Below are 14,512 nucleotides of genomic sequence, written 5' to 3' on the forward strand. Positions count from 1 at the left end.
ATCCATAGTCACAAAGTTCTACGAGTTACTTTCTTTCCCCTTTCAGCCCTGGCTGAGACAGGGCTTTTTTATCATTTCCCAGTGTCAGTGCATAGGTTTTTTCTTGTTCACAATTTTACTGAATGTGTGGTCATATTCTTATGGGGCCACTCAGTTCCAATCCCCACTTATACTGTCCCAAGGCTGAGTGTCTTGTTTTATTTCTACGTGTTCATAATAATCCAAACCTCCAGATTACCCAAATCAACACTCCCTCCATCCCCCTGCCCTAGGGCAATTACAGAACCATTTCACATGTTCATTGCTATGGGTTTTATACCCCTCTTTGTTTTTGGCACTTGTAGATTTTGCTACTTTCTCCATCTATTCTTTCATGGTGTAAACTTTTCGGATTGTTGAAGAAAGCCTTCCCAACTCCAAAATCTTAAAGCTTTTTCTCCTATTTTTATTCTAAAAGTTTTCAAGTTTTCTTGATCACATTTAGGTGTTAAATCTAATTCCCATGCATCTAATTTATGAGTATGGTGTGAGGCAGGAATCTAAATTCATTTTCTTCCATATATACAAAACCACTCTTCCCAGCATCATTTATTGAATAGTTCATTCTTCTCCTACTGATTTATAATGCCATCTCTGTTATTTATTAAGTCTTCAAATATGTATTGTTCTATTTCTGGGGTTTCAATTCTGTAGCACTGGTCAATTTGTTTTTTTAAAATCTCTGCACCAATACTATAATGTTTTCAGCTTTATATATATTGTAATATGTGGTAGTAAATTCCCCACCTTATTCCTTAATTTATCTTGATAGACTTTACTGTTCCATATGAATTTCAGAGCTATCTTGTCAAATTTCATGAAAAAAGTGTGTTGACATTTTGAGTGAAATTACATTGAATGTGTAGGTTGATTTGGGAAGGGTGAGACCTCTACAATATTCAGATTTTCATCCATGAAAATGGCACATCTCTCCACTTATTTAAATCTTTTGTTTTTAAATAGTCTTCATAATTTTCATATGAAATTTATACATGCTTTGTTAAATTTATTCATAGCTTTTATTGCAGTTGGGTTAACTTTTTAAAATTACTTTCTCCAATTGACTGTTAATGGTGACTAGGAGCACAGTTTGGTGTATTGAGACTGTACCCACTAATCCTGTTGAACTCTCTTATTAGTTCTAATAGGCTCTCTGTAGATTTTCTTAGATTATCTACGTAGACAACAGCATAATCTGGAACATAATGTCAGATCTGTTTTCCTTCTTTCTTTCTTCTACTTCTTCTCTTCATCTCTCTGCATTACATTCTGGGCAACTTCCTTAGATCTAAATTTATATTCAGTTAATTATCTCCCCAGCTATATTAATGTGCTATCTGATTTGTGTGTATTGAGATTTTAGTCTCAATGGCTACATTTCTCATTTCTAGAGATTTTATTTGGTTCTTTTTCAAGGTTGTCATTCTTTTTTTTTTATTTCTTCTTTTATGCCTTTAGTTATCACAAACATTCATATTTTATCATCTCTATCCAACAGTTCTGCTATGTGATGTTTTTAAGGGGTGTGTATGTGTTATGTGTCTGTCTGTCTGTCTGCTGACTCTTGCTCATGGTGGAATATTTCCTTGTATGTTCTGTAATTTGGAGAATTCAGTTTGGCCTGGATTAAAGGTGAGTCCTTCCAGAGAAGTGTTGTGCTTGCCTCTTTCAGGGGCCCTAAGATATCATCCCAGGATCATTTTATATGTTAATTATTTAGACATAGGCTTCAGGACCACCCAGGTATAAATTTGAACCCCAAATCTGTATAAGGCCAAATCCATAGTCACAAAGTTCTACGAGTTACTTTCTTTCCCCTTTCAGCCCTGGCTGAGACAGGGCTTTTTTATCATTTCCCAGTGTCAGTGCATAGGTTTTTTCTTGTTCACAATTTTACTGAATGTGTGGTCATATTCTTATGGGGCCACTCAGTTCCAATCCCCACTTATACTGTCCCAAGGCTGAGTGTCTTGTTTTATTTCTACGTGTTCATAATAATCCAAACCTCCAGATTACCCAAATCAACACTCCCTCCATCCCCCTGCCCTAGGGCAATTACAGAACCATTTCACATGTTCATTGCTATGGGTTTTATACCCCTCTTTGTTTTTGGCACTTGTAGATTTTGCTACTTTCTCATGCATTTAGCTGTGCATTGCAAAGAAAATTTGCTATATTTTTAATTGTTGCATAATAGGAGACTTTACAGGTTTTCATGTCTGTAATGCTCCTGGGAACAGAAGTTTCATTTGTCTTTTATCTTTTGTTTATGTGATGGGCTAAAACCAATCTTCTTTATGGAATTTGTCTTTAGAGACATGCTAAGAAAGGCTTTTTCCATACCAACATTATTTACTCATGCTTGTTTTTGTGGTTTAATTTCTTTATATTTAATATTTGAACAACCTAGAACATGTTAAATTCAAGAAAATCAAAACCTTACATACTAGCAATAAAACTACCCAAACAGAACAAAATATAACTATAACTCAACTGCATTGCCTATTATCAATAATTGAACCATGAGTTTAATACAATTGAAATTCAACAAGTTGATTATCCAGTGAAGCCACCAGAGCTCTTCACCCCTGACTTGCTGCTCAATCCACGCCAACGGTCACATTCCAATAAAATCACACTCAACTGCAACCCTACATAACCACCATCTGAAGACAACCCAACATACCCAACAGTGTCGTAAGACTACAATAGACTGAGATATAGCTTCCTCTTCTGTTTGCTTATAGAAGAAGGACAGGAAAGTAAAATTACAGCAAAATGGACTCAAAGTAGTGAAAAAATTTGAATAGATCCTGCATACAACTATCTATAGTCCTGGTTTTAGAAAGTCATAAGAGAAGAAATTTTTCACACCCCACAGTGTGGGTGACCTACCTACCTGCGAGGGCCACCTGAGCAGCTGGGCCTGAGACAGGGTCAGGGATCCCCTTCCCTCACCCAACCTCAGTGATGATCCCAGGAGCTCCTTTCTGAGGCCAGTGGGTGCTTGCCAGCCCTGTCTCAGGATACTGTGGAGAAGGGCTGACTCTCTTTACCTGGAAGAGCCAATATGGCCTTGTCCCTGGGATTCAGGACAGTGGCTATATGCCCAACTCTACTCTCACCATGTCACCCCTCCTGTCTCCAATATAGATGGGTCTTAGTGTCCCCATCTCTGAATAGCAGAGGCAGGACTTGATATGGTCTTAAGGAAAAAAAATAGAATTAGAACCCAGACATTCTGACTTCTTTAACAACAACAACAATAATAACCACAGCTATCATTTATTTTGAGTGCTTATTGTTTATCAAACTCTGAGCCAAACACATTACACACATTATCTTATTCAATCCTTATTAGCTTCCTACAAGATTGGTATTGTCATACTAATTTTACATTTATTAAATTCGACAAATACTTATTGTGCCAATTACTGAGAGTAAGTAATTTGCTTGAGGTCACATAGTAAGAGCTGAGTCAGAATTCAAATCTGGCTCTGCCTGATTTATTCACTACACCCAGCTATCCATTCACCCATCCATCCATCTCTCTATCCTTCACTCCCTCCCTCTATCCACCATCCACCCATTCTTCTCCCCATCCAACAACACTGACATTCATCTATGCAAGCTTTGTCCATAAGGGAGCTGCCTCTTTCTGCAGGCACTCTCCTCCTCCATCTGCTAATTGCAAAATCTCATGTCTCCACACATTTCAGCTTTACCTCCAACTCACTTTTGTTTTCTAGTCTCTGGGCATCTTTATAATACATTAACCCCAACCTCCCATTCCAAATCTGCATCTCTCAGCTCTTAGAAGCTGACCCTGAGACTCCCTCCCTCCTCAAGATGTCTTCCACGATGATCCCCACCCTTGAAAGATCCTTTTGTGTTCAGGATCCCTTCTCCCTTACCCATGAAGGCTGAGCCAGCTGGCCACTGCCCCTCACACCAGAGTGCTCATTTGAGAGCCAGCTGCAGGCAGCCCTTACCAGGTTTCCGACCTGCAACATCTCTTCGAACTCGGTTGTCATGTTGTAGTGTTCCAGCGCCATGAAGAGCGTGTTGAGCACAATGCACATGGTGATGGTAAGGTCAGCGAATGGGTCCATGACCAGGAACTTCACTGTCTGCTTGATGGACATCCACAGTGGGCAGCACTCCCAGATCAGGTAGCGCTGGGCGAAGTGGTTCCAGCACGGTGGACACTTGCGCTGAGACTCCTCCAACTCTGAGGGCATGGCCAGCAAGTTAGTTTTTGTTCACTGAGTCATATATATCTGGTGGTATTCCAGAAAAGATTTATGACTTGCCTGGGGAGATGATAGGGCTGCTACATCGGTTCCAGCACGGTGGACACTTGCGCTGAGACTCCTCCAACTCTGAGGGCATGGCCAGCAAGTTAGTTTTTGTTCACTGAGTCATATCTATCTGGTGGTATTCCAGAAAAGATTTATGACTTGCCTGGGGAGATGATAGGGCTGCTACATGACAGCAGGGTGGTGAGTGGGGCAGGGAAGGCTAATGGAATGGGTGGCTTGTGTGCCGGCTCCTTACTCTGGAAATGAGACAAGAGGGCCACAGGGACAGGAGAACGAGAGGGATATAGGGAAAACTGGGACAGGACCAATTAGGACAAATGTGGGCTCATTTGAGATAACAGTCCCATATAGATGTTATCTATATGGGGACGCCAGGAGAGGATAGGTTGAAAATGATGAGACAATAACTGGGACAGGAAATTCAGACACAGGACACCAGGACAGGACATGTAGGAACAGATGAGAACATCTGGGACATGTCAGGGCAGCTGGGGGAGGGGGTGGTGCTTAGGACTGGCTGGGAAAAACGAGAACACATTTGGGACAGGACGGAATAAGACAGGGGTGCGAAATTGGAATGGGACAAACGTGGGGTTGCTAGGGTGGGACTGACTGGGACAGATGCGGGGTGCTTGGAATGGTCTGAGGTAGACAAGGGAAGGCTGGGAATAGGCTGGAACAGGAATGGCTATGCTTGGGACAGGATGGGCCTAGACAGACGTGGGTATGCTGGGAGAGGATGGGAAGAGACCGACAAGAGCCTGGGATAGGCCAGAACAGATGTGGAAACATCTGGGACAGGCCAGGACCGATATGGGAGTGTTTGGAAGAAACGCAGACATGGGGATGCCTGGGAAAGAACGAGCTGAAACAGATGAAAAGACACTTAAGCACAGGCAGGGACATACCAGGCTACTAAGGACAGGAAAGTCTGGGAGAGTTGTGGGGACACCCAAGGCAGGCCAAGACAGATGGGTGATGCCTGACTTAGGCTGGGACAAAGATGACGGCACCTAGAGTGGAAGTAGGGAGCGTTTGGACAAGACCGGCGGCGGGTGGGTTCTGACCTTCCAGTGCGCTGGTGAGGACACTGACTGCGCTGAGGGCCCTCTGACGTGCTCCCGGCTCCTCGAAGCCATCTGCACACGGAGCCTGGGGGGTCAGCATCTGGGGCCCACCTGGCTCCTCTGACGGTGTGGTCTGGGTGCAACCAGGAGATACGCGTCAGCCTGGGGATCAGGTCTTGCCCCCCAGCCCCAGTCCTGCTGGACCTGGGGCAGCCAGCCCAGGCTCAGTCTGGGGAGGTCACAGGGGGACAGGATAGAGGTCTTGACGGGACATTGGATGTTGGGCTTCTCTTTTCCCAACTCCCTCCGAGTTAACAATTTCCCCCATCCGCCCAGCCAATTGTCATCTCCTTCATTCTTTTTTCTTCTTCACCTCTTGTCAGAGGTGATTCCTGTGTGTGGTCAGGAAACTACATGTATCACGGGTCCTTCCTGTGCCAGATGCTGTTATATACATTAGCACATGCAAAAAATGATCTGGCAGCCTTAATTGACCACAAGCTCCCTAGAGTCAAGAGCATAAAGAAACTGAAAAAAAACAAAAACAAAAACAAAAAACCCTATAAAAAACCCAACAACTAACATGCTCTAAGATGATTAATAGAAGCGTAAAGTACAATCCTTAGACATGGCTGGTGGGAGGCCATGTCTTTTGTAGGGGTAGTTTGGCTGGATCTACCAAGAAAATTTTAAACTGACCCTGCAATTCCTTGCCTAGTAATCTAACTTCATAAATCATTAAGCATGTGCACCAAAAAAATACATAAATGATGTTCATTGCAGCATTGTTCCTAATACCATAAAAACAAAACAACCAATCAATAGGAAGAATATTAAAATCAATTATAGATACAACCCGACTCTGGCCTTTGATACAGACAATAAAGAGAATGAGGCAGTTCCGTGTGTGCTCCCAAGGGAGCATCTCCAAGACAAACAGTTTGATGAAAAAACAAGAAAAAGATCTGGAAGATACACACTTGCAGATACCTGGGGAATGGGGCTGTGGGGAGGGGAAAGAGAGGGAGAAGTTCCCTTTTCACCATTGGATTTGTTTTCAACATGCATGCATCATTTTTGCAGGTGAAAGAACCAGGCCTGAAAACAGAGATGTGGAGTGCCCTGAGGAAGGGAGGTGGCAGGCAGGCAGGCAGGCTCTAGGCTTACACAGAGCCCCCACAGAACAAGCATGGTCCACAAAGGTGTCACTTCAGCAGAGCCCTGCATGGCCACAGCCCATGTGCCCGAGCTGCAGCTGCTGAAGGAACGGGACTGTGCAGCAGGCAATATAGCAAGGCTCTGCAGTCTTTGCAGGGCAGAGGGAGGGTGGGCCTAGGCTACCCAGGATGGCAGAGCCAGGGACTGGGGTGTGTACCAAAAAGACCTGGGCTCAAGTAGATCAATCTTTGCCATGGGTGAGACTGCTCCAAAATGTCACCTAGGAAGGTACTGAGCTCTCAGCCACAGAAGCATTCAAGTAGGGGCACTGGAGAGGGCTCAGGTGGCTGGTGAAGCAGTACTACCCTAGGTCCAATGCAAATTTGGCCAGCTTAACTCACAAGCATGTCCCTAATTCTCAAAACTTCTCTCCTTCTCCTTCTCTACCATCTATGATAGTTTAGGTTATCATTTTGCAAATATTTACTCTCTTTCCCCTCCCACTGTGTGTGAAGTAAACTTCCTTGCCCCAGGGTGAAAGACTTGCTTTGGCCAATGGAATTCTAGTGGACGTGATGTGAATAGAAGCCTTTAATGTGCTAGAGCTGTTTGCCTTGCTCTTGTGCTCCAGGAATCCTCTATGAAAAGAGCTTCCCTAGGTAGCTGCCATCCCTTCAGCCTGAGCCTCAGAACAAAGACACATGGAGCAGCCCTGAGCCTAACCCACAGTGGGGAGCCAAGCCCCACCAATGTGCAGTCTGAAGCAGAGCTTCACAGTGAAGCCAAACCTATACTGGACAAATCGTAGTCAACCTGCAGATAAGTGAGCATGAGAATGAAGGCTTATTGTTAGCCATTGACTTTTGGGGTAGTTTGTTACACAGCATTATTGTCACAATAGCTGACTGATACACTACCCTAGTGCAAGCTATCATCATCTCTTTCCTAAAACTACTCCAAAAGCCTACCTAGCTTATTTTTCTTCTTCTCTTCCCTCTATTCTCTACATAGCAGAAAAGGATTCCCTAAAAAGGTAAGTCAGATAATGTCACTCCTCTGCTCAACATTTCTCCTTACCCCACTGCTCCCATTTACTCAGAGTATATATCCAAACTTTTTGATCACCTACAATGCCCTGCACAGTCCAAGTCCTAACTCGCTAAACTCATTTTATATCCCTCCTAATTCCTCCACCACACCTGGCCCTACCAGGCCCTCTCATCCCTTGAATATGTCAAGCCCACTCCTCCTCAGAGCATTTATAAACTCATTTTATATCCCTCCTAATTCCTCCACCACACCTGGCCCTACCAGGCCCTCTCATTCCTTGAATATGTCAAGCCCACTCCTCCTCAGAGCATTTGTATGTGGTATTCCCTTTGTCTAGAACACTATTCCTCCACATCTTTGTGGATGGCTCCCTAAGATCATTTGCCTGTCGATTTTAATGTCACCTCCTTGGTTGGGTTTTCCCGAGTATTCTAATGGCCCTCATCCCTACAATAACTCCAACTTCTCTCTCCTTTGCTCCCCCTAGCAACTGTCTGTTACATGACCCCGCATTGCTCCCTGAAAGTATTGATCAGTTTACTGTCTGTCTTCCTGACTACAGTGTAAACTCCAGGAGGGCAGAGATCTTGTCTTTTTTGTTCACTGCTGTATCCCCAGAGCCTCAAACACTGCCTGGCACTCAACACAGCATACTGGCACTAGATAAATACAGATGGTCCCCAACTTAAGATGGTTTGACTTACAATTTTTTGACCTTACGATGGGTTTCTCAGGGTATTAAATGCATTTTTGACTTAAGATATTTTCAAGTTATGATGAGTTTATTGAGACATATCCCATCGTATGTCAAGAAGTATCTGTATTGGTTGAATAGATAAATACTTGGGAATCAGTAGGCTTGGGTTAGAGTTCCAGCTGTGCCCCTCACTTGCTAGATGACCAGTAGAAATGAGAATGAAAGCTAATGTGTGGTGGGAGAAAAAGAATGGTCATTCAGTACGCTCCCCCCACGCCCTTCTGTCCTTCTGGGACCGGGCACTCTCCTACAGGCAGGGAACAAAGTAAATCTTCACCTCCTACCCCCCAATCTGGATAAACGAAACGTGAGCTGCCTTTTGGGCTGGCCCTTTCTGCCCTGTCCCATGTTGATTATGCACCCATGACGTACCTGACACTGTGCTTTGTTTTCAGACTAGAACTGAGCAGAAATGTCTCATTGGGGACCCAGTGGAAGCAGAGAAGGCATTCCAAGGGGCCTGCAGCCTGCTAATCTTTTTGACTTTTCAAATGTCTCCATCTTGGTTGCTAATTCCTTTAACATTGCAAATGACCCCATCTTGGCCTGATAATCCCTTTAAGGTTACAAATGGGCCCTACAGAAGTGAGAATGGGTGAAGTCAGAGTTCCCGGTAATGAAGTGTTTGAACTTGGATTCCTCCCGACATGTGCAGCACAATGAGATGATTTTCTCCCTAATGAGATTAGGAAATTCTATTAGCGCTCCGGCTGCTGACCTGATTCCATAAGGCTGAGGGTCCTGGGCTGAACCTGCCTGGTTTAATGATCCTGGAAGCCAGATACCCCACCCTTGGGTGATGGGTGGGGGCCTCCCCAGCTCCACCCAGAAGCTGTGGTCTGCCCCCCATGGGTACGCAGGTTCCTCTCCTTCACATTTTGCTCCAGAGAACTCAGCAATGCACCCCAGGAGTCTTTACTGCTCCCTGCTCAATAGTACCAATAATAGATAATGATAACGTAAATGTAAGGCAAGTGCTGGTCTAGCTCTGGACCTGTTTTAACTCTTTTGTTCTCACCACAACCTGTTGACATAAGTATTAATTTTATTTCCACTTTATAGATGAGGAAATTGAGGCAAAAAGATTAATTAACCTGTGCAAAGTCCCACAGTCAGAGCAAGAGTCTGAGCTGGAGCAAAAGAGGCCATTGGCCACGTGCCCTCCCTGTGCAGCCCACCCCCACCTTCCTGGCTGAGTCTCCCCATCAGCCTCAGCTTCTTCAGAAAGTTTACCCTCTTCCATCCCTATGGGCCTCGGGGTCTGAGCTTCACACTAGCCTTTCTCCTGGGTGGGCTGCTGTGGGCACTGTGTTGGGGGCAGGGTCAGCAAGAACATTTGACAGCTGACTGTGTGGGCAGTCATCCATCTGTCATCGAATGGCTGACTGAGTGGCCAGAGATCTGACTAGCCTTCCTCGATCGGGCCAGTCCTTCCCATCACCTTTTTGACAATAATTCCAACTCCTCTGCCCTTTGCTCCCTGTGTCCCAGCCACACTGACCTCACAGCATTTCCTCCAACAAGCGAGGTGTGCCTTTGTCTCAGGGCCTTTGCATGTGCCGTTCTCTATGCCTGGAGCATGCTCTTCCAGATGATAGTCACAGTGGTATGTTATTACAGTGTTACAACAACATCAACACACCCGTGTACGTTTTGAGTGCTTTATCCGTATTAGCCCTCTCAACAATCCTGAGATGGGTATTTTTAAGTCATTTTACAGATGACAGACTCGAGGCACAGAGAAGTAAAGTAACTTTCCCACAACCATCCAGCTAGTAAGCTGTGAGCTAAGATTCAAACCCGGTTTGTCTCCAGAGTCTGGGTGCTAACCACTCTCTATACCACCACTCTTAGTTTAAGAAAGCAGCTTGGCTCCCAGCCTTGCCTCCTCCTGTCTTTGTTTAAGTGCCTCCCTCTCCTTTTTATCTGCTTCTCCACACCAACAGCACTTATTAGTTGGGCTGATACTGAGTTCCCAGTTGGTAAAGTACTGGACTATTTCAAACTTGGTACATAATTGCTGTCCAGGACCCCTACAGTGTCCCCTTGTCATCCTGGCCCTTCTCCCAGGACCCCTGGGTAGCTTGCCCATGATCCAGCAACTCTAAAGGTCTATCACCTGGCACAGCACAGGGCTTCCAGGATATTGGTCCTGTGCCACCATGGCATCTCGGTGTCTATACCTTACCAGTTGTGAAATATTTAACTAGCATCCCTGTCTATCACTATCATGTGTACATATATGTACACATTTTCCTTCTTTGATTCTTGTCTGTCTGTCCCCATTTGCATGGAACCTCTATGAGGGCCGATTTTTTTTGTAGGCTTATTCACCCCAGAGCCCAGCACATGATAAGTACTCAATAAATATTTGGCTAGTATTTTTGGCCCTAACCCGGGTGACCACTTTGGGAGGGCAGATCGGCCCCGGTGCCTGCATCGTGGGCTGGCTCACCGTGTCTGGGGGGCGCTCCAGCATCATAGGGCGGAGGAGGCGGCTCCTTGGGGATGTGGCCTCAGGGTCACCTGCTCCCAGCAACGAGACCACCCCGTTGCAGTCCACAGTGCTGTTCCTTTTGCCATTGAGGGCGTGGCCAAGAGCTGAGGTCCCAGGACTCGGCTGTCCCTGGGCACTGGGCTGGCGCAGGGGCCAGGGCACCAGCAGTGATGTGCGGTGGCTTTCACTCTCCCCTGCTGTGCTGTTTTCATCATCTGCAAAATCTGTCTCGGAACCCAGGTCTCGCCGGCGAAAGGTGAAAATGCTGCCGCGGCTGGAGCGTGGCTTCATAGAAGTCCTGCTGAGGCCATGGGTGAGGCTGAGACGATTCTGAGGGCACGGGGAGAGGAGACGTGACCAAGACAGCTCTTCACGTGCTCCCAGCCCAGGTCTGTGGCGTTGGCCCCAGATCAACTTCTTGGAGCACTGAGGGCTTTTGCTGGCCACACAGGAACTGGGTGGGCTGAGCCAGGGGGTACTTAGAAGAGAGGATGGGGGTTTGAGGTAATCCTACACCTTCTGGGATTTCTATACACCTCATGTCTAGCCCTCTGGTGCTTTGATCCTGAAGTTTATTTGGGCCTGAAGGTGGGCTGAGGCTGGGCAGGGGAAAGAGGAAGGAAGGCTCCTGGTGTTGCAGATAGGCCTGGCCCAAGCAGGACCTGGGGCACTCAGCCATGCCTCCACACTCATGTGGGCATGCCCTTGGGCTCCTGCCAATCCATACCATGGCATATCCCCCAGCCCCAACGCTGGGGGACTAGCCCCAGGTTTGGGATATTATAACACCCAAACCTACCCTGCCCCTCTGCCCAGGGGTCCTCTACTCCAAGCCTCCACACTCATGTGGGCATGCCCTTGGGCTCCTGCCAATCCATACCATGGCATATCCCCTAGCCCCAACGCTGGGGGACTAGCCCCAGGTTTGGGATATTATAACACCCAAACCTACCCTGCCCCTCTGCCCAGGGGTCCTCTACTCCACGAATGGCCATGGGAAACAGGAATGTCTGGGAGAGAGTTCAAGGATGCTCTCCTTAGGGAGCAACCATGGGGGCCGTGACTGTACCAGGGGACTAGCGTGATGGGCTTTTGATGCCAGACCCACCCTGAAAGAGCCAGAACCACTGTCAGAGATTACCATTGCTCTGGGACCATCTTCCGAGTCAGACTTGGGCAACCTGTCATCCCCATACTCTTCCGTCCCTGAAGACATTCGTTTTCTCCTCTTGCTTCTTTCCTCGTGGGAAGTTACTGGGGCCAAGGGGGACATCTCCAAAGAGCTACGGGATACGGTATCCACACCCCTGATGGTGAGGGCCTAGAAGAGGGTGGAGGAAGTGATGTCTTTGTCATTGACACTTTGTGCAGCCTCAGGCTCAGGCAAGTCAGGCACCTCTCAGTAACTTGGTTTTCTGCATCAGTAAGTGAGCTTTCACACTTATCCCCAAATGAGGGCATCATGGAGAGAAACTCAGACAGACCCAGAATGTTTTGAGAAAGATCAAAATATAAGAAGGAAGAAAGGAGTGGCTGGGGTGAGCAGCCCTCGGAAGAGGGTAGCGAGGGTCACGTGTGGGACAGGTGGGAGGGGAGTGTGGATGAACAGAGGAAGTGGCAGAACTCGAGGGCAGGGGATCTTCCAGAAGGTCCAGCGGGCCAATGGGGTACTGGACGAGGTGGCATGGGGCAGTGAGAAGAACACGTGGATGCAGACAGCCTGGCTTCTGATAGCTTGCTGTGTCATTAGCCTCCAGCATCCACCATGTGGGGAACTACGGGTAGCCAGGGCAGCATCACTAGTGCTTATTTTCTGAGCTGGCTCAAGCCTCTGATATTGGACCTTCCTCTCTACCCCACCAGAAGGCATCACTTGACCAGAATAACCTATGTCCATGGACACATGGATCTCTTTTGTCCATGCACTGTGCTCGCAGGTACCACCTTTACCCAGGAGCTACCACCTTTACCCAGCATGCCCCACTTTCACCTGGAAGACATCAAGACCACAGAGAATGACTTTACCCAGTATACACCACCCTCATAGGACCCACCTTACCCAGCAGGCACCACTTTTACCTAGCAGACACTTCACTAACAGGTACTGTCTTTATACAGCAGGCTCCAATTTTTGCCTATGGGCACTGGCTTTACCCAGCATGCACCACGCCTTTAGGTACCCAGAGTCAGGTGAGGGCGTGATCTGTAGGCTCGCTGGCTGCACTGCTTACCCACCTCATGCTCTTTCTTGAGCATCTCCATGGCCTCCTGGAAGCGCTTTTCTTTCTCCTCAGTCTCAGCAATGGTGGCTTGGTTTTGTTCCTCATAGGCCATGGCAACCACAGCCAGGATCAGGTTCACCAGGTAGAAGGAGCCCAGGAAGATGACAAGCATGAAGAAGATCATGTAGATCTTCCCTGCAGACCTCAGGGTCTGGAGGAGCAAGAAGGAAGAGGTTGTCCTCACTGGGGCCCCTTCTGGGTTATGGCATTCCGAGTCACCCAGTCTGGTTGTGCCAGGGGTTCAAATAGCCTCAGCCTGGGGGTGGGGGGTGGGGTGGGAGGGGGTGTCCCACCTATAGAGAAGGACATGTGCTAACCCACAGAAGAGAATGACCCATACAGCGGGACAGTGTCCCACCCAAAGAGGCAGGAATGTCCCACCCATCTGGGGGAATGTTGCGCCCTCATAGGGAGAGTATTCCATCCTATAGGATGGAGAATGGAGAAGTGTCCTACTCACAGAGTAAAGTGTCCTATATAAAGGGATGGCTACTTGGCCACCAGCAAAAACAAAATGTCTTTGCTTACTGAACCCCTCTTTCTCAGATGGAAGTTTCCTTATTCCCTGTCCCTTCCACAGCTCTTGGCAATGGGGAAGCTGCTGGGGCCACTTCTGGCTAGTCACTTGTGCAGCCCAGGCCCTGAGCCCATACCTGGCATCCCTTTGCTGGCCCAAGCACCCACGCACCTGCTGATAGAGGCGCTCCCAACAGTCTTGTGTCATCAGGCGAAAGAGTGCAAGGAAGGCCCAGGCGAAGGAGTCAAAACTGGTGTAGCCATGGTCAGGGTTCTCGCCTGCCTTTAGGCACCGGTAGCCCTCAGGACATGTCCTACAGCCAAACACACACCTCTGTCCCATGCTGCAAGGGGTCCTCTGTCCTTGAGACCTTCCCTGGGCCTGACTCTTCACCCTCGGCAGCCCACCATATGCTCCCCTGCTCCATGAGGCTGAGCTTCACAAACCTAGTGCCATGCTGCAGGGTCCTGCCTCCAGGACTTTGTTCATGCTGTGCCTCGCACTTGGGACACTGTCTTCCTTTTTTCTACCTGTCTGTATTCTGCTAGACTTAAATTCAGCTCCCTTCTGCCCACACGACATGCCATCCCCGGCCACTGTCTGAGTTGCCTCTCTGAGAGGAAGTGCGAGGTCCTGGCTTGTGTCTCTGCCTCTGCCCATCTAGCCCATGGGAGCTGAGCAGAGGGCAGGCACCCGGGGGAAGCAGTGAGGCTTGGCTGAGCTGAAAGGGATGAGCCCAGAGCAAAAGCAAGGTAGCAGGGTTGAGGAATGATTCTGGGGGAGCCCGGCCATGTGTGGAGAACATGCCCATTTGCACCACTAT

The 14,512-nt window shown here is 47.6% G+C and overlaps 1 protein-coding gene across 6 annotated transcripts in view; it reads right to left on the minus strand.

The window, feature by feature from the left end:
- SCN5A (sodium channel, voltage-gated, type V, alpha subunit) overlaps positions 1-14,512 on the minus strand; it is a 99,271-nt gene that overhangs the window by 43,706 nt on the left and 41,053 nt on the right. For all 6 annotated transcript variants that reach the window (XM_008567170.1, XM_008567165.1, XM_008567166.1 and 3 more), the window contains 6 exons: positions 13,861-14,002; positions 13,126-13,323; positions 12,032-12,211; positions 10,849-11,220; positions 5,429-5,561; positions 4,032-4,270 (listed from right to left, as the gene is read on the minus strand). In XM_008567170.1, the coding sequence (XP_008565392.1) occupies positions 4,032-4,270; positions 5,429-5,561; positions 10,849-11,220; positions 12,032-12,211; positions 13,126-13,323; positions 13,861-14,002 (1,264 nt within the window). The remainder of the gene's footprint in view (positions 1-4,031; positions 4,271-5,428; positions 5,562-10,848; positions 11,221-12,031; positions 12,212-13,125; positions 13,324-13,860; positions 14,003-14,512) is intronic.

This window comes from Galeopterus variegatus, unplaced genomic scaffold (genome assembly GCF_000696425.1).
Source record: "Galeopterus variegatus unplaced genomic scaffold, G_variegatus-3.0.2 Scaffold300, whole genome shotgun sequence".
Lineage (NCBI taxonomy): Eukaryota > Metazoa > Chordata > Mammalia > Dermoptera > Cynocephalidae > Galeopterus > Galeopterus variegatus.